Raw genomic sequence first — 20,704 nt, 5'->3', positions numbered from 1 at the left:
ATCTCTGGTACCTCTTCTGTTTCAAAATCCAGTTTGGACATCTGGCAACTCTCACTCCATATATGGTAAGAGCCAACTCTACGATTCACTGTTTCTATGATCCCATGGAAACTGTAGCTAGTACAGAATGTGGCTGGAAGACTTTTAACAGGGGCAGCTCACAGGGAACACCTCTCACCAAAATGGAGAGAACTTCACTGGTTGCCACCAGCTGCTTCCCATGATCCTGGTGCTGACATTTCAGGCCCTATATGCCTTGAGCCCAGGACCTAAGGCAGTGGTGCCTTCAGGGATGCCTGTCTATGCCTCCCTGCTTTTCCTATGACTAAAGACAGCTAGCAGGATCAATTGGCAATCTTTGTTGAGCACATTAGCAGCAGATACTATTGCTCACCAAATTAGTGAGGAGTCAATGGGCACCCCTAGCCCCAAGCATGAAAGATGCGAACCTGAGGAGCTGCTTCTTGAGAGGGGTCTTCAAAATAGGCAGAGGCTCCATGGAGGTGGTCTGCTGAGCACGAGTAAGAATGAAGTTGTGTCAGCCTAAGGAGGTCTACTCAGAAGACATTCTCAAAAGAAATGACCTTCATTTCTGTCTCTGGTTTGAGGGGTGCATCAACCACCCCAATTATCTTGTTTGTACAGCCAGAAGGCATCGCATGGACAAAGGAGCTCAATGGGCCAAATCGGGGTGGGTGGGTTCCTGGCAGGCCAATTTTGGCTTACAAACCAGAGATGGGTTAAAAAGAATCTTGATCCTGCCTCTTGTTTATCAGCAACATTAGACATGTTCAGTTTCCCCATCTGTTATCCTTCTCAGAGTTTGGAGCCACATCTGGGAGGTTTTGTGAATAGGTTTATTTCTCCAGCCATGCATCTGTGCAGGGAGCCACGTAAAGCATTCAGGATGTTGCAAACCATTCCCCATCCATAATTATCAAAATCATAGTGATTTTTAAAAATCTTCTTCTCACCAAAGCCCCAGGGATTTATTCACAGACGGCCTTTGAATCTGCAAAAATAAATCTCAGAATCAAGAGCAACATGAGGTGACGTCTTGCAGTTGAGTCTGAAAAGACTCATAAATAAATATTTCTTGTGCCATTGAGATCAGGGGCTGGTTCAGGGCAGGTGAGGAGGACGGTGTGTGTGTGAGGTTGACTTCCATCCCTTTCAGAAGTGAAGTCTTGGCTGGGCTCCATCAGCACTAGGAAAGCCACTCAACCTTGCAAAAATGGTTTGACTTGATCTAAGGGTTCTTTTTAGTTGAGGGGAAGAACCACAAGGGAATGGTCCTGCTTCTGTTTCTGCTGCTGCTGCTGCTGCTGCCTTATACAGACTGTGGGATGCTGAAGGCAAAATGCCCCTTGACTTTGGAGAGAGATGAGATAGACCCATTCAATTATTACAGGCCAGGAGACCACCTCATTGGCGGGGTCATCTCGGCCACAAGAGCTTTATTTCATCCACACGTCTTCAACAAGCCTCCCTCTACCAGCTTTAACCAGTAAGTCAATTTCAGGGGGCGGAGTGACTGCAGCTCCACTTGCTACCGTTTTCATGAACTCCCATCATCCCCGATTATTAGGACCTTTCCTGTCCCTACTAAATTCATGTCCTGTTCTGCCTTCGAGGAGAGACTTGGGGGATGCATCAGTGCTAAGGCATTATTGATTTTCTAGGCTGCCTTTTCTAGGTCCCTTTCCAACAGCTAAATATAGCATAGGACAATGACAAGCTTTAATATACAGACCCATCCCCTTTTATTTAAGGCCAGGTTGGTGATGACCTGTGACAGAGACTTTTCAGTGGACATTTGTGGAATGTCTTCCCCAGTGAAGGGCATCCATCTCCAACATTATTGACTTTTTGAAGGAATTTCAATACATTCCTGTTTACCCAGGCATTTGATAGCTGTAGGAGACTGTTCTTTGCAACCTGGATAGTATGGGATGGAAAATGTTTTTATCTGCTATTATTTATTAGAATATTTTAATCTTTCGTCCTGTTCTCTGCCCTGGGCTCCTTCAGAAGGAAGAGTGGGATGTAACTTTTATAATAATCATCCCTGTAAACAGATATTGGGACTGGGGCTAAGGTCGTTGTTTCTTGGTTTTGCAAGTGGAGAAGGCCAGAGCACTTTCTCTTTGCTGCTACTTGTGATTCCCCTCCAGAGGTGCCCATTATGTCAGAAAATGTTGCCAAATTGCAGCTTTTCTCTAGTAAAGTTGGACCAAGTCCACGCTGCAATTAAGCACCGTATCAGCCCTTCATAACTTTTCAAAGAAATAAACTCTTATAGACCGCTTCCAGCCAGACAACCTGTTTCTTGAGCATTCATTCAAATTGTTATTTTGCACAGAGTTTGCAGGGAGGTTAGAGAACAGCCACAGTTTGCTGAGAATTAATTCTGAAGTGTTGGCATTATATGGTGGTGGATTGTTATCCTACAATTTCCTGTGCATTTCCCCATCACTTTCCTTTGGTTTGAGGAGGGTCAGTGGTTGGAAATTAGACGGGGTTGCCCAAGAGCTGAAATCCATTTAAAGTGTGGAGCTGGAGGCAAAGGAATCAGCCAAGTAATGTTCACCCAGGGAGAACAGCCAGAGGGGAGGCACCCCGGAGAGGCAGTGGGAGAATTGGGGGAGGGTTGTGTGTGATGTCAACTTCTGTGTATGTTTGTAGGTGAATTGCATCTACATTGGGGTACATCTGCTATGGTATCACTTGATGTGTGTTATAACTAGGGATTCAGTTCGCATTTAAAGGCAAACTTATCCCAGTTAGCGCAGCCATCCTTTAAAATTCTCACCTCTCAGAATTCTGCATTGCAGTTCTCCACCCGTGCATATACTAGGGTAAAATGAACAGTAAAATGCATTGCTTCATAAATATAACATGCAAAATGTATAGTATAAGGGAAATTGCCTTGCAGAAATGTGCATATAATGTGCACATTTGGCAAAATTTCATCACAACCACTTTTTATTTTGGCTGCCCATGATATCCATTTTGTGCTGGCACTCACAACATGTTTATCAGGGTCACAGTAACAGCACCTTCTTTTTCCACAAAATGCACTGCCAGTGTCAGTGCCAGGAGGAGGGAAGCTCCAGTCCCTGGGCCAACCTTGGCATGTCAGGGAGTCCAATGTGCCACCCGAGGCCATTTTCCCTAAACACGCCCACCTCCTATCAGTTGACGTCACTGGTGAACTTTCTACTAAGCTTCAGGCAGGAGGGATGGATAAATCGGTCCATTTCAGTTCTTTTGGTTTTTCCTTTTTCCAGTTCTCTGCATTTCTACAGTAATTTATATGTGTCTGTTGTGCTCACACACACACCATCAAGGAAAATTTGGCATTTTGTCTTGTGGCTTTGACTCTGGAGCAGTGTTAGCATAAGCAAAGTTCTAGAAATTAAATCCAGAGTTTATGTTATCAGAGAAGCAAGAATCTAACTTGTTTATATTTTATGAATTCACGATGATGATGTGATATTTGTATTCTTGTAGGGAATTACCGGCAAAGTACTGGCAGTTCCTCTCCTTCTTGTTTGCCATTCAGGAGATCAACCAGAATCCCAGGCTCTTACCCAACATCACCCTGGGCTACAGCATCCATGAGAACTTTTTTCATGGAAGGTTGACGTACAATGCTTTGTTAGACCTGCTGTCTACTGGGGAGACAAATGTTCCAAACTACAATTGTGAAAGATGGAATAATTTACTGGCGGTTCTTGAAGGGGCTGACACTGAAATCTCCATCCAGATTTCGGGTTTCTTGGGCATCTATAAGATCCCCCAGGTAGGAATGGAGAGGGAGTGGGGCATTTGCTGTCTGAGCTGAATTCCCCTTTGCAATCTCTCCAGATGATTCAAAAAGTGAGTAGGGAGGATGTCCAAAGTGAGACTGGAGACAGACTCTAGGCCTGAGGACTCACAAGATGGATGCTATTCACAAAACTAGGCAGTCCCTCTTGGGAATTTCCCTTCCAGAGCATCTTGCTGGGGTTCTTTTTATAAAAAGTGACCGTGCAAAATACTACAAGGGAAAACCTGTCCCCAAGACTATCAATCTAATTTTCTCTCCTTTTTCTAATCTGAAGTTCAGTTCACAATCTCTCCAGATTACTCAAAAGGTGAGTGGGGTGGATGTCCAAAGTGAGACTGGAGACAGACTGCAGGCCTGAGCCCTCACACAAGTATATTAGGGCAAGATGCATACTATTCACAAAACTAGGCAGTCCCTCTTGAGATCTCCTCTTCCAGAGCATCTTGCTCTGGTTCTTTTTTTAAAAAAAGGGATTACCCAATATACTACAAGGGGAAACCTGTCCCCAACAAAGGTGATTGCAAGAGATGGGACTTAGGGATGGATGAATCTGTCAATCTCATTTCCTGAAGTTCAACTCTCCACATTTCTGCAGCAATTTGGTTTTTTAAAACTTCATGAAAATTCATCAGCCAATTATACACATTTCTGCTCACCATTTCCCCTGATATACAACACGTCTTATTACATGAATGCATGCATTTTTATGAATTTCTCCACCATCCCTAATGGCACCTTCATCTCAGCCAGGATCTTTCCAGTCCTTAATAATCATATTGGTGTAATAAATATCTGTGCCTTGATTCAAAACAGAGCAAGCCACCCATCTTCCTTTCCTTTCTAGGTCAGTTATGCTTTTGCTTCTCCTGTTCTGAGCGATAAGACCCAGTTCCCTTTCTTCTACCGGATGGTCCCCAAAGAAGATGCCCAGTACCCAGGGATTGTCAAGCTGCTCCTGCACTTCGGGTGGACGTTCATTGGTCTCCTTGCTATGGACACTGAGAATGGAGAGAGGTTCATGAGGACCTTGACGCCTCTGCTCCTCAGGAGTGGCATTTGTGTTGCCATCTCAGAAAGCTTCCCACGACTAGACACAAGTAAAGTAAAGATCAATCATATTGCATTCCAAAAGTGGGGGAAAGTCCATGTATTTGTTTACTATGCAGAGACTGCACATGTTTTCGAGGGGATAGTAATCATGCAAGTATTATCTTACAAAGGGAAAAAATCCTTTGAAGGGAAAGTCTGGATCACAACAGCTATGTGGGACATCTCCTCTGACCTAATGTACTCTCTCTCATCATTCCAACACATTCGTGGTATTTTTTCCTTCTTTATTGAGATGAATAAAAAGATAAACGATGATGATTTTGTCCCTTTTGTCATGGCTATGAAGCAGTTTCTGGAGAAAGCTTTTAAGTGTTCATATTCAAAGCATGCATTGTCGGTGAAAGGCTGGACAAGATGCAGAGAGACAAAGAACCTGGAGATGTTGCCCCAAGAAGATCTAGAAAGAGTCCTCTCTCTAGACAGCTACTGGATTTATACCACTGTCCAAGCTGTGGCTCATGCTTTAGATTTTGCGTATTCATCTAGATCTAAGTGGAGAGCGATGGAAGGTGGAAACAAGCTGGAAGTTCACAGGCTAGAGTCATGGCAGGTATTTACTTTTTCATCACAGGCACACTGCTGAACATGGTGACCGGCTGTACAATTCCAAAATGACTGTCTTCGAATTATAATCGGAGAAAATGTGAGGTGTTGTGGAGAGCTGCCATCTTACAAGTCTAGGTGGGAAACCCCTTGGATCGGTCCCTCTTTGTGGCCTCAAAGGACACAGCCGCCATCACTGGCAGCACTCCCCCTTAGCCTGCAGAGGTCCGCTTGGATTAAATCCCTTCCCCCACCCCGTTCAATGGAGTTCTGTTGTGCAGGGGAGATGACATTGCACAGGTCCTCCCTAAGCCTTCTTCCCTTCTGACTGGGGGGCTACACTGGCAAATGCCTCTCTCCCCTGAGGCACCTCCCTCCTTCCACCAAACTCTCTCGTATATCTAAGGGAGTGTGTGTTTCACTGGATCCTCAAGATGTTGTTAGGGCCCTTGACTCCAGTGCAAAGCTGCAGGGCCACCAGCTAAGGAGCCAGATCAACTTCAGAGCTCTGAGCAAGGTGCTTGAGATCTGAAGACCTCTGTACCTGAGGCTGTCAACATTGGTGCCACCATCTCAGTGGGGCTGTGAAATCTACTCTGGATTTTAGTCATAGCTTCCAAGGAGCTGTCCCTGGTGCTGAAACCTAGGTGACATGGATCGACCAGAAGCCACTGGCTGTTGGACAGGTGGCTCAAAATCATCTCTTAGACCCAGGCCTGTGGTGTAGTGGTGGCACCATCTTTGTGATCTATTTAGCTCTTGTGTTGCCCCCTTGTTTGATCATGGACTCTTCCTGAGACCTGGCTTTTGCATTGTCCCTAAGACTTGACTTTGGAGTGCTGGCTTTGATGTCACCTGAAACAGCACAGCTGTCTTTCCCTGAGAAACATATGCCTCCCACCACCCTTCCCCTCTTCAGTGGTGCAAGGAACTCACCAGGAGGGAGGCCATGGAACAGAGGAGGAGTGGCTCTCTTTGGGCCAGAGCATTGGCCATTGAAGGCTCTGAATTCCTATCCAAGGCCATGGAGCCTACGGTAGAGCCAAGTGCAGTTGTTCCAGTTTTAGTGCATCTCCACCTCTGTTTTTTTAAAACTGGGGGCACACGACTTTAGGCAAAATCTGCCCTTTTTTACTCCAAGATAAGGGAACATTGTGATTGGATGTGTTTTTCCTTGATGCTAGCTTGACACTGACTTCAAAACTGTTTGGTAGATCATCCCGTTGCCACTCCAAGGTGTGTCTAATGGAAATGCTTTGCTGTAACTTAGGCAGAAACAGTGACTGGCCCCATGCTTTGCTGTGCACAGTCCCAAAAGGACTGACAATACCTGTGGGAAAAGGACAATCTTAAAGCTGTGGGCAGATTTGTTTCAAACTGCAGCCAGACCAAACAGTCTCACTGCCTTTGAAGCGACTAGTGTGCCTAAGTCAGAATCGAGTTGAAGGCAGTACATTTACATTTTAGTAGCCCTTGGACAGAAACTTAAAAGGTCCTAGTCTGCTTCCAGAATCTGTTGGAGGAAGTTGCTCCCTTAGAGCTAGCCATGGTCCTGCTGACTTGCCTGCTGGGTCTGACATGTGACCAGAGCATGGTAGGCATCTGGGTGGCTCATGTGCTCATCATGAGTAGGTATCAACAGTATATACATTTCTGATGTTTTAATATTGTTGCAAATCTGCATTTCCCTCTGTTTTGCATTAAAAATAACTTTTCATTTTATATGCTGCAAAGGTTTTAATTTTTTATTGAGAAAAGATGTGTTTGAAGATTTTGTCTATATTTTGACAACTGTTTACATCTGGTTGTGTTTCTTGGTTGCCTTTATTGGTATTACAAATATCATATTTTTGGTGAAGCGCTTAGAGGATTCCGCTGATGAAGCAGTATGCAAATCTTGTTAAATAAAGAATTAAAAATGTGGGAACTTTAAAATATCTTTTCCACTTTTATATAGCAGAGTTTCATGTATTTATTTTTCTGGAGAGCAGATCATAGCTGTGTGTTGGGTAACATATTTTAATCAACCTGTACAAATTTAATTACCCTGTACAATTTGATGTTTAGGTAAGAAATTAACTAAGTCTCAGTTAATTACAGATTAAAAATACAATACTTTACAGCAGTAATTATGCATGTCTAGCCAGAAGCCAGGCCAGGCACAGGCCCAAGTGCCCCTAAAGCTAGGAAGGACCCCTCCTAAATTTATAGGCTTACCCCAGGCTGCAAATCACACCCTGTGATCCAACACTAGCATGGACTGTGCAGCAAGAGCACCACCTCCCAGGCAACACCCCCCATGCTGCTGATGTGGGCCCTTGGGTGATGGCAGGTGTGCATATGGAGCATACTAGCATGCTGATGTGACAGCACAAGAGATGGGATGGCTGGGCCTATTTAAGCCCACACCACCTGCATCAGAGGGGTGTGGTCTTGGAGCCAAGGGTCCACCCCATGGCCTAACTCTACCATGGATGGTGCAGCAGGAGCTCCCCCCTCCTAGGCAACACCCTCATGCAGTTTGTGTGAGCTTAAATAGGCCCACTCGCCCCACTTGCTGAATTGCCTTGTCAGCAGGGGTCGATGCCCCTGCCACCATCTTGGATGATGGCAGGTGTGTGCCTGCAGTGCCCTACCATGCTGGTGCAGCAGTGCAAGAGGTGGGGGTAGACTTATTTAAGGAACCAAAAAAGAGGTCAAAGACCAAGATGCTGGAAAATAGGAACTTTTATTATAGATACAACCCAACACATTTCAGCCTGTTATCTGCAGGCTTTCATCAGGGGCTATGGTAAATCAAACAAAAGGGACAAGTTAACTCTACACACATATAAAATCATACACACATATATAGTACATATAAGTCTTTAGGACAATCTGATACTCACATGATGGCTTATAAGATTATAAGATCAGCAAATCGCTTTCTGTACTGTGTCAAAATCAAATGTTTCAATGAGTGATGCAATTGGATTGTCTGTATATATACACAAACAGTCCAAAGCGAAGGACAGGTGAATACAATAATGTTCCCTGTAGCGTGAGGAACAGCTAACACCTGGATGCAAGAAACAAATGAGGGACTAAGGGAAATTTTCAAAATTTACAGTAGGGGGAGAAGCTCAAAATCTTAATATAACCCACTAGGGGTCATTGTTTTTAAAGTTAAAATCCAAGCTAACTCTTTTCTTAATAGAATATCTTCATTCTCTCCGTACACCTTCTCCAAAACCCAAAATCTTAGATCGGCTATGGAATGTGGGCATTGGCTATAGTGATCCACTAGAGGGGCTCCCATCCTTTTATTCCTTAAGTTGCTAAGATGCTCTCCTATGCGTTTTTAATCATTCTTGAAGTCTGACCCACATACATTTTTGAGCAGCCACACTGTATCACGTCAATGACTCTTGAAGTGTTGCAAGTTGAAAAGTGATTCAGAGTGTGTCTTTTGTGATTGACTGGATTGGTAAATTCCGTCATTTTGCAAGTGTATCTGCAGAAAACACAGTGACCACAGGGGTGGTGACCCCTGGGTGCAGTGGTACCTGGAAGGACCTTTGTGCTTGGATACAAATTTACCTTGAAATCACTTCTGACTAGGATATCCTTCAAATTCCTGGTTCTCTTAACAGAGATCAAAGGTGGCTCTTGACAACCAGGGATGTGGCGTACAATGTGCCAGTGTCTTTTTATGCTGCTCTGCAACCTACTAGTGATATGGTCAAAAGTTAGGTTGCATTTCAGACAAACAGAGTTTTTTGGTGCTGTCTTCTGTAAAATGTCAACGCGTTCTCTATCAGCAACTTTCTCAAAATTATTGTCAATAACATGGGACGGATATCCCCTTTTAATCAATTGATTTTTTAGGACAAGTGATTGTTCCAAGAAATCTCTCTCTGAGGAACAATTTCGTTTTATTCTTAGGAATTGTCCATGAGGTAGATTTTGTCTGAGGGATTTTGGGTGGAAACTGTCATATCTAAGATAGGTATTCCTATCTGTGGGTTTTCTATACATTGTGGTGCACAAATGATTATTTTCTTTTGTTATCAATAAATCCAAAAAATTAATCTTGTCCATGCTATGCTGGAAATCAAATTGGATGTGCGAACTCCTATTGTTAACCCATTCAAAAAAGTTTTTTAAATCTTCAACCAAGCCCCTCCAGATACAAAAGACATCATCTATATACCTCCACCATCCCAACAATTGTTCTGCAAAAGTACCAGAGACCACATTGATTTCCTCTTCAAAGGATTCCATGAAGAGATTAGCTATTTCTGGAGCCATGGGGCACCCCATGGCAACTCCTTTTATTTCCATAGCCCCTGATGAAAGCCCGCAGATAACAGGCTGAAATGCGTTGGGTTTTATCTATAACAAAAGTTCCTATTTTCCAGCATCTTGGTCTTTGACCCCTTTTTTGGTCCCTCTTTTGGATGCTAGCCACCCCCTGCTTTTTCTCTTTTATCGGTAGGCTTATTTAAGCCTATTCCAGCTGCATCAGAGGGGTGTTGCCTGAGAACCAAGAGCCCACTGAAGTCTGGTGCCCAAGGGCCCACTCATGCCTGGTGCCGGCCTTGCACAAAATAGGAAAACCTGGATAACCAGTGTGGCTACTCATATTCTAAATGCTGCTCTTTCTCTTTCAGCTCCACCCTTTCCTAAGAACCCCCCAGTTTTACAATTCTTCAATGGCTGGAATGTATTTGGATGAGAATGGGGAACCCACAGCGGACTTGGACATCGGCAACTGGGTGGTGTTTCCCAATGGGTCCATCCTCAGGGTGAAGTTTGGGAGATTATACAGACAGGGATCCCCAGACCTACAGCTCACCATTGACCAGGAGGCCATTGTGTGGCCCAAGTGGCTCAACCAGGTGGGGGAAATCATGTCTGACATTTCATTGTATTTCTCATCCCTTAATCTCTAATAAGTGAAGGATGATCTGTGTGGGGCTGCCTTCAAATGCTTGACAACTCCAACGTCAGTAAATTCTTCAGGATCTAGCAGTTGGTCCCAGTGAAAGTGTTATATGGTGGGTTCAACTGTTTGGGGGGAGTATATTTCAAGGGCATCACTTCCCTTAGTAACTAGATGAGATGACCAAGAGCTCCCCCAGGACCTCCCATATTTAAATTCTAAAGGAAAATTCCTCATATTTGGCAGTGCGAGGCTCCGAGCATTTCTGAAATGTTCCAAGAAACCAATGTTGTCTACAATGTGGTTTCACAGCAACATTCTAGGAAAGGGCAGGGTGAGCTTCACGTGCATGGATAACAGCTAACTTCCCCTCACTTAAACCCTTCAAGGAAATTTAACCATCCCCCAACTTCTGAAAATATATCATCCTTCCCCCTCCCCTCCCCTTTGGTGAATGAAAACAGATTGGATGGGAAAACTATCCCAGGTCTAGTTCAAACTCAGGTGTGGGGGTAACCACTTTGCCTATTATTTATTTATTCATTCACTTCAGGGGTGGGCAGCAGACTAAAATATGACAAATGGGGTATTTGGGGGCCCACACAAACCATGTTAGGGCAGGATGAGTGCCATGATTAAGTAGAATTGCCTTTCAACATAAAATGAATCAAATTTCACCCCCAGCTTCAGTGACACAGGTTCCCATTTCTTTGTTCCACACTGAACAGCCTGGAAGCTGCACTCTTCAAAAACTGCAACTTCCGCACCGTCTCCAAGGGTAGCCCCATGTAGAGTTTATTGCAACAGTACAGTTGTGAAGTTATTGGGGCATGAATTTAGTCATTTATTTATTTATTTGTTACCATTATTTTTACCCCGCCCTTTTTCCAAAACTGGAACTCACGGCGGCTTCCAGATAAAAGTACATATATAATTAAAAACTTACAAAAGTCTGGATTAAAATCAAATTAAACAATTTACAGTATTAAAACCATTCATACATACAGTCAAAATAATTCAAACTCAGTTAAAAATAATACAGTTAGACGATAGCAATGCAGCACCCTTTAAGTCCTGTCCTTAACAACTTTCAGTTCCAAAGGCTTGTTGGAATAAAAAAGTCTTTGCTTGCCGACGGAAGGACTGCAAGGAGGGGGCCATTCTTGATTCCCTAGGAAGGGAGTTCCAAAGCCTCGGGGCAGCCACCAAAAAGGCCCTATCTCGCATCCCCACTAGTCGTGGCTTGTGAGGATGTGGGTATTGAGAGAAGAGTCTCTCCTGAGGATCTCAGGACCCGGGCAGGCTCATATAGGGAGATATGGTCTGACAGATAGCCTGGACCTAAGCCATATAGGGCTTTATAGGTCATCACCAGCACTTTGAATTGTGTCCGGAAACAGAGTGGCAACCAGTGGAGCTTTTGTAACAGGGGAGTCATATGGTCCCTGTAACCAGCCCCAGTTAACATTCTAGCTGAAGCACATTGCACCAACTGAAGTTTCCAAACAGTCTTCAGAGGCAGCCCCATGTAGAGCGTGTTACAGTAATCTAAATGGGATGTAACTAAGGCATGTGTCACTGTGGCCAGATCAGACAGCTCAAGGAACGGGCGCAGTTGGCGCACTAATCTTAACTGTGCAAAAGCACTCCTGGCCACTGCAGAAACCTGGGCCTCCAAATGTAAAGCTGAGTCCAGGAGCACACCCAAACTGCGAACCTGAGTCTTCAGGGGGAGTGTAACCCCATCCAGCACAGGCTGAATCCCTATTCCCTGATTTGCCTTTTGACTGACCAGGAGCACCTCTGTCTTGCCTGGATTAAGCTTCAGTTTGTTTACCCTCATCCAGTCCACCACTGATGACAGACACCAGTTTAAAACCAAGACAGCTTCCTTGGAGTTAGGTGGAAAGGAGAAGTAGAGTTGGGTGTCATCAGCATACTGATGGTACCGAACCCCAGACCCCTGGGCAACCTCACCCAGTGGTTTCATGTAGATGTTAAATAGCATGGGGGACAAAACTGAGCCCTGAGGGACCCCACAGGCCAACTGCCAAGGAGTCGAACAGGAATCCCCCAGCACCACTTTCTGGGTTCGTCCCTCCAGGAAGGAATGGAGCCACTGAAAAACAGTGCCCCCAAGTCCCATCCCAGCAAGGCGGCCCAGAAGGATACCATGGTCTATGGTATTGAAAGCCGCTGAGAGGTCCAGCAGAACCAACAGGGACACACTCCCCCTGTCCAGTTCTCTGCGTAGGTCGTCCACCAAGGCGACCAAAGCCACCTCCGTCCCATAACCAGGCCTGAAACCAGACTGAAATGGATCTAGATACTCTGTTTCATCCAGGAATCCCTGTAGTTGGGAGGCCACCACACGCTCTATTACCTTGCCCAAAAATGGGATATTGGACACTGGGCGATAATTATCCATTATGGAGGGATCCAGGGAGGGCTTTTTCAACAAAGGCCTCACAACTGCCTCCCTTAGGCACACTGGAACTCTGCCTTGTTGTAAGGAGGCATTGATCACTCCCTTCACCCACTCAGCCAGTCCCTCTCTGGCGCTTTTAATGAGCCAGGAAGGGCAGGGGTCTAGAAGACATGTGGCGGCTCTCACCTCTCCAAGGATCCTGTCCACATCCTCGGGCTGTACAAATTGAAAAGAATCCATTATTATTGGACAGGCAGGAGCCAAAGTTACATCCACTGAGACTGTATCAACTGTAGCATCCAAGTTGGAATGAATCTGAGTGATTTTATCTGCAAAGTGCCATGCAAATTCTTGGCAGCGGTCTGTTGAATGTTCTATATTATCCCTACGGGGGCCAAGATGTAAAAGACCTCTGACCACTCGAAACAGCTCAGCTGCACGGCTCCCCGCAGACACAATAGTGGCAGAAAAGAACACTTTCTTTGCTGCCCATACTGCCACGGAGTAGGCCTTCAAATAGGCTCTAGCCCGTGTTCGATCAGAGTCATTCCAAGTCTTCCACCAATGTCATTCTAGTCTCCATCCCAGGGGGCTGGTCTGGCTCCACTTCGTGAGAGGGGATGCTCAGGAGCGATCTTGTCCACTGCCCTGGCCATTTCCCCATTCCAGAGGTCAACCAGAGCTTCGACAGAATCGCCTGCCGAGGTGACAGGAAAATCCCCAAGAGCCATCAGAAAACCATCTGGATCCATCAGCCTCCTGTGGTGGACCATCCTAATCGGTCCCCCACCCCTGCAGAGGTTCTGAGTCCCAGTGAGTCTAAACCCAACCAGGTAGTGGTCTGTCCATGACAACGGAGCTACAGAAAGTTCCTCCACACCAAGATCACCATAATCCCACTCCACACAGAAAACAAGGTCCAGGGTGTGGCCAGCAACATGAGTGGGGGCAGATATTACTTGGGACAGACCCATGGCTGTCATGGAGGCCATAAAGTCCTGAGTCACTCCAGACAGGGCGGCCTTGGCATGGATGTTGAAGTCCCCTAGCACCACAAGCCGGGGGGACTGCAACACCAACCCCGAGACCACCCCGGCTAGCTCAGGAAGGGAGACTGTTGAGCAGAGGGGTGGGCGGTACACCAACAGGATCCCTGTCTCGACCACTCAACTTCAGATACAGACACTTGAACTCTGGATACTGTGGGATAGGGCACCTGGTCTGGGAAATGGTATCATCAACCCAGACTTGGCAATCGAGGAGGAGGGGTAGCTTTTGTTTATCGTGAATCTATTCCTTTATCCAGACTTCCCTGTCAGCATCATCCCAGTTTTGAAGCTCTTTGTTTAAAGTTCAGTCACCGGGATCCCATTGTTATTTTACTGATTTATAGGCCTCCTCATCCTCAAATGAAATCCTTGTCTGAGTTATCCGACTTAATTACAGAACTGTTATTGAAGTCCCCCAGGCTTTTAGTGTTGGGAGACTTTAACATCCATACAGAATCTCCATCTTTACGAACAGCACAGGATTTTCTGATCATGATGTCCACTCTGGGATTACAACAATTAATAAGGGCCCCTACCCATATTGCAGGCCATACCTTAGACCTCATTTTCCAGCCAGACTCAGATAAAAATAACCTCCAAATAGACAATATAGTCATTTCTCCATTACTATGGTCTGATCATCATTTGATACAATTTAGGCTATCAGCAATGCTCTCTGTCTCTGAGAATTTGACCACTACTAAATTGTTCCATCCTAGACGACTATTAGATCCAGATACGTTTGTATCCAGACTTCTTGACTACCCAGCTCCTCACATGGGAGAGCCAATTCATATTCTGATTAACACGTGGAACAATATGATGACAAATACAGTGGATGCAATGGCCCCCCTCCGCCCACTGAAAGGGACTAGATCTAAATCAGCTCCCTGGTTTTCAAATTATCTACTAAAGATGAAGCATTCTTATCGGTGTCTTGAGCGGTGTTGGCAAAAGACTAAGAGTTCATTCGACCAAGCTCTTGCTAAGAAATCGGCTAAAACATACGCTTCAGCTAGACTAGCAGCTCAAAAATCTTTTTACTCGACTGCAATTGCCTCAGCTGGAAGTCAATCAAAAGGGCTGTACCGGATAGTGAATGGCCTTTTGCATATACCACAACCTGTGTCTAATATAGCCCATTCCCAAGCTCACAGCCAAGAATTTGCCACATTCTTTGAGGCTAAGGTTGTCCAGATTCGTTCTACTCTAGATACAGGTGAACCGGCACACTCTACTGTTAGTATGTCCGAAGCAGTTTGTCCAACTATATATTCCACCTTTTGCCCTGTTCAACTAGCCGATATTCCTCAGTTATTAAATGTAATGAAGCCTACAACCTGCTCACTTGACCCGTGTCCATCATGGCTTATAAAATCATCAAGAGTTCAACTAGCCAGTTGGCTTTGCGTAATTATTAACTCGTCTCTCCAACAAAGCTGCTTACCCGAATGCCTGAAAGAAGCAATAGTCACTCCATTATTAAAAAAACCCTCTCTGGACTCCTCTTTGCTAAACAACTTTTGTCCAGTGTCAAATTTGCCTTTCCTGAGCAAAGTCATCGAAAGAGTCGTAGCTATGCAGCTACAAACGTTTATTGACACCTCCGACTACTACGACTCCTTCCAATCAGGCTTCAGGCCAAACCACAGGACAGAAACAGCCTTAGTTGCACTAACTGACGACCTTCGGCTTGAACTAGATAAGGGCAATTTGTCTTTACTAATCCTATTAGATCTATTGGCTGCTTTTGATACGATCGACCATACCATTCTTTTGGACCGTCTCTTTGAAATAGGACTGAGAGACTCGGCTTTACAGTGGCTTCACTCCTTTTTAGAAGGCAGGTCCCAGAAGGTTGCCCTCGGGGAGTATTATTCAGAGCCCTGGCCACTACGATATGGTGTTCCACAGGGCTCGGTTTTATCCCCGATGTTGTTTAATATCTATGTAAGACCTTTAGGTAAGATCATTAGAGAATTCGGTATTCATTATCATCAATACGCGGATGACACCCAGCTCTACTGTTCCTTTCCACCGAACACTAAAGAGGCTATCCACCCTCTTAATCAATGTCTTGCTGCAGTGCAGAACTGGATGAACAGAAACAAACTGAAGCTCAACCCAGAAAAGACAGAAGTTATTCTAATCGGAAAAGATCCTACTCAAGAAGCTGGAAATTTACCTTTATTAGATGGAGTTCTTCTTCCACTTAGGACCCAAGTCCGTAGTTTAGGTATAATCCTGGACTCAACCCTGACTTTAAAACCTCAGATTGCGGCTGTCTCCAGAGCGGCTTTTGCCAAACTAAGACTTGTTCGCCAACTTCGACCTTTCCTAGATATGTCTAATCTTAAAAAAGTGACCCAGGCCTTAGTAACTTCACGGCTGGACTATTGCAACTCATTATATGTCGGTCTTCCTGTCAGTTCGCTACGGCCGCTAAAGTTGGTACAAAGAGCAGCAGCCCGAATGATCACGAGAACCGTCCCGCGGGCTCGCACTACGCCTCTTCTTTTCCAACTACACTGGCTTCCCATCGGTCTTCATTATCAGTTTAAAATTCTGGTTTTAACCTTTAAAACCTTACATGGCCTAGCGCCGTCATACTTGTCAGATCGCATTACAGAATATAAACCTTATCGGCCTGTACGATCTATAAATGACCATACTCTCATTGTTCCATCAACCTTCTCTGTTCGTCAAATGGCTACCAGAAAGAAAGCTTTTTCAATTGTAGCCCCTCCTTTTTGGAATAATTTACCACCTGAGATACGGTCTTCTTCTTCTCTCATTGACTTCCGACGCCAGACCAAACCATTTTTATTTCAACAAGCTTTTAATATTTAATTGGTGCTGATACAGTTGTTTTTTAGGGATAACACTGTTATATGATTTGGTCTCTTGTTTTATGTTGTTAGCAATTTGGGATTACGTTTATTGTACGCCGCTCTGAATTCCGAAATTGGGAACTAGGGCGGGATATAAAATTGTAAATGATAACAATAATAATGTAATTTATGTGTCGCCAATCTGGCCAATGGCCACTCTAGGCGACGTACAAATCAGTTGCAGTAAATGCAGCACAATAAAATACACATAAAATACAATATAACAAGGAAACTATAAATAGGAATGATAACAGTTCAGAGTAATAGGCAATTAGTCCTGAAAATTAACCCTCCCCGGAAGTCCCGAAGGCCTGTCTGAAAAGCCAGGTCTTCAAGGCTTTGCGGAAAACATTCAGGGAAGGGGCATGCCGAAGATCGTACAGGAGGGAGTTCCAGAGAGTGGGGGCCGCCACTGAGAAGGCCCTCTCTCTAGTCCCCACCAACCTAGCTGTTTTAGTTGGTGGGACTGAGAGAAGGCCCTGAGTGGCTGATCTTGTCGGGCGGCATAATTGGTGACGCTGGAGGTGCTCCATCAGGTAAACTGGTCCGAAACCGTGTAGGGATTTAAAGGTTAGTACCAACACCTTGAATTGAGCCCGGAAAATAACTGGGAGCCAGTGTAGATCGAATAACACTGGAGTGAAGTGTTCCCGGCGGCGACAATTTGTAAGTAGTCGAGCCGCAGCATTTTGTATAAGTTGTAATTTCCGAACCGTTTTCAAGGGTAACCCCACGTAGAGCGCATTGCAGTAGTCTAAACGAGAGGTGACCAGGGCATGTACTACCAGTGGGAGCTGATGAGCAGGGAGGTAGGGTTGCAGCCTACGAATGAGGTGTAATTGATACCAGGCTGCCCAGCTCACTGCCAAAATCTGAGCCTCCATGGACAGCCAGGAATCAAGAACAACCCCAAGGCTGCGGACCTGGTCCTTTAGGGGCAATCTTACCCCACTGAACATCAGGTCAACATCTCCCAACCTTCCCTTGTGTCCCACAAGGAGCACCTCGGTCTTATTGGGATTCAACTTCAACCTGTTCCTTCCCATCCATCCACTCACAGATTCCAGGCACTTGGACATGGTCTCCACAGCCAACTCTGGCGAAGATTTAAACGAGAGATAGAGCTGAGTGTCATCCGCATATTGGTGACACTGCAGCCCAAATCTCCTAATGATTGTCCCCAGCGGCTTCATATAGATATTAAATAGCATGGGAGAGAGGAGATAAAATAAAAATAAATAAATAAATAAATAAATATCATGATAGACCACTGCAACTCCACCTCCCCGCCCCCCAGGTCTTGCCTGCTGCTGCACAGAGAAACCTGGCGGGCAAAGAAGAGAGAGATTAACACCCCCCCAGCTTCATCCAACCAGGTCTCTGTAATACAAGCCAGGTTGGCATGCTCATCCAGGATCAAGTCTTGAACGGCCATTGTTTTACCGTTCACCGACCTGGCATTCATGAGCAGCAATTTCAATTGTGCCACTGAGGCCACCTCAGCCTGAAGCAACAATGTAGCTGTTTCAGTTTGGGGTAAAATTTAGTGACAAGCTTCAAATTAAACCTGTAAGAGGTGGTCCCCCAGGGTTCTTCCAAACCCGCATCTCATCATTTCCATAGATAGCCACCCTAACACAATTCCTTTGGTGCTCCTTGTCTCTGTGCTTAGACCCTGCCCCCTTCCAGGTGTGTGGAAAGCTGCTGCCCTGGATTCATCAAGGTGGTTCAGGAAGGGAAGCCACTTTGCTGCTACGACTGCGTTCCCTGCGCGGAAGGGACCATCTCCACTCAGGAAGGTGGGTGACTCCAGAGAAAAGGGGCACCTTGGGGGAAGAGGGCAAAGGTTCACTCAGCCAACCAGAGCTTTTTAAATGGAAAATTTAGAACTGCCCAGTGGTATGTGTTTATAATTCATGTGCAAAATGCATGCCGCTTCAACACACCTGTTTACTTTCCTTGGGTGTGCAGCATATTTTGTGCATAAAGTCATATCTCAAGACATTTAGAAGCCTGCATTGAGTAGTAGAAAATCCTGAGAACTGGGCATTTGACAGCACAAACTTTCTTATTTATTAGGTTTATATCCAACCCTTCTTAAAATGAGCCCAGAAGAAGAGTGTTGGCTAATCTTCACACATGAGGCATCATGAACTCCAACTTCTGATGCTATTTCTAGGCACAAATGTCTCATATAACTTTGTCCAATAAGGTCCCTCTTACGAGTGTCATACTGGATATTAAGGGCATTGCCACCCTTTTCATACCACTGATGTCTCAGGAAAACTGCCTCCATATTCTAGAATTGTTCCCTTCATTTTACAAACATTGGTGAAAACTCTGTGGAGAGTCGCAGCGGAGTTTGTGAGGAGGCTCTTTCGCAGGGATAAGATATATGGGCATGCTTGCTCAGATTCTGGACTACTAGGGGACTCTGGAGTACTCAGTTTGTGTTTGCAGGAAATAGAACTGAATGGCCCATGATCCCTTTTGACTAGCAACTCGAGTCAAAAGCTGATTTGGGAGGCCTGAGTTCTGTCCCGAGTTTCATTAATTTCATAACTGTTCCATATATGAAATATAGATATATATATGGCTTATGATGTCAGTTCCAATTAAATCAAGAGATATCTGCAGAGCTTGGAGCAGGAATGACTGTGAGGCGTGAAGGAAAACCATCTCCACTGTGGTGCCCACTGTTTTACCAGATGAGGTCATACGAGCACCAACTGTGAGGTGTTTTTACCACCATTTGAAGACATACCTGTTCCCCCAGGCTTTTCCTGATCAATAACATTAGTAATAGATGTTTTCATAGAGCATGGACTACATTATTACATTGGTAATAATTTCTGTAAATGAAAAGCAGCACGGATGGATATAAGCTAGATATTACTCCTCTTCTTTGCAGATGCAGATTTTTGCATCAAATGTCCAGAAAGTCAACATCCAAACAAGAACCAAGATCAATGTGTGCCCAAGATTACCACTTTCCTGGCTTATGAGGAAGACTTGGGGATCCTCCTGGCTTCCTTTGCCCTGATCTTGTCCTTAACCACGGGCTTTGTTTTAGCAAACTTCATTAAATACAAGGAAACCCCAATAGTCAAAGCCAACAACCGGGACCTCTCCTACATCCTTCTCGGCTCCCTCCTGCTTTCATTTTTGTCCTCCTTCCTCTTCATTGGCAGGCCAAGGAAAGTGACCTGCCTATTCCGACAAATGACCTTCAGCATCATCTTCTCAGTTGCCGTCTCTTCTGTCTTGGCAAAAACCATCATGGTGGTGCTGGCCTTCCTGGCCACAAAGCCAGGGAACAGAGCAAGAAGATGGCTGGGGAAGGGTGTGGCCAACTCCATTGTCATTTCCTGCTCTGGTGTCCAAATTGCCATCTGCACCATCTGGCTGGGCAGTTCACCCCCATTTCCAGATTCCGATATGCACTCCTTGCCTGGAGAGATCATCCTGCAGTGCAATGAAGGGTCTGTTGCCATGTTTTACGTTGCTCTTGGCTACCTGGGCTTCCTGGCTGCCATCTGCTTCACAGTGGCTTTCCTAGCCAGGAAGCTGCCTGGAGCCTTCAATGAAGCCAAGCTGATCACCTTTAGCATGCTGGTGTTCTGCAGTGTTTGGATCTCCTTTGTGCCCACTTACCTGAGCACAAAGGGGAAATACATGGTAGCCGTGCAGGTCTTCTCCATCTTGGCCTCCAGTGCTGGGCTCCTGGGCTGCATCTTCATTCCCAAGTGGTACATTATTGTCCTGAGGCCTGATCTAAACACAAAGGCATATTTAACAATAAAAACAAGAGAAGAAATCTGATTCTTATGAGACAGTTTTTTCAGAGACATCCCTTAACAAGTGCAAGGTGAAACCTCTTCTGTGTTTCTGAAGATGTGGGATGAATCCGCAGGAGAAATTGTATCT

At 45.2% G+C, this 20,704-nt stretch overlaps 1 protein-coding gene across 1 annotated transcript; it reads left to right on the top strand.

Annotated features, from left to right (window-relative positions):
• Positions 1 to 1,289: 1,289 nt before the first annotated feature.
• LOC133379060 (vomeronasal type-2 receptor 26-like) lies at positions 1,290 to 20,599 on the top strand. Its single transcript, XM_061613668.1, has 6 exons — positions 1,290 to 1,507; positions 3,514 to 3,805; positions 4,677 to 4,934; positions 10,138 to 10,365; positions 18,450 to 18,576; positions 19,689 to 20,599. The coding sequence occupies exons 1-6, from the start codon at positions 1,290 to 1,292 to the stop codon at positions 20,597 to 20,599; spliced, it is 2,034 nt and encodes a 677-aa protein (XP_061469652.1).
• The last annotated feature ends 105 nt before the right edge of the window (positions 20,600 to 20,704 follow it).

The sequence above is a fragment of the Rhineura floridana genome, chromosome 3 (assembly GCF_030035675.1).
Source record: "Rhineura floridana isolate rRhiFlo1 chromosome 3, rRhiFlo1.hap2, whole genome shotgun sequence".
Lineage (NCBI taxonomy): Eukaryota > Metazoa > Chordata > Lepidosauria > Squamata > Rhineuridae > Rhineura > Rhineura floridana.
This window is presented reverse-complemented; position numbering and strand designations above follow the sequence as displayed.

Excerpts from the sequence above, each read along its gene's own strand:
- LOC133379060 (XM_061613668.1), top strand. The coding sequence starts at position 1,290 with ATGGTCCTGCTTCTGTTTCTGCTGCTGCTGCTGCTGCTGCCTTATACA. Across the intron at positions 4,935-10,137 it reads CACGACTAGACACAAGTAAA|CTCCACCCTTTCCTAAGAAC; the intron begins GTAAAGATCAAT and ends TTTCTCTTTCAG. Across the intron at positions 10,366-18,449 it reads GGCCCAAGTGGCTCAACCAG|ACCCTGCCCCCTTCCAGGTG; the intron begins GTGGGGGAAATC and ends CTCTGTGCTTAG.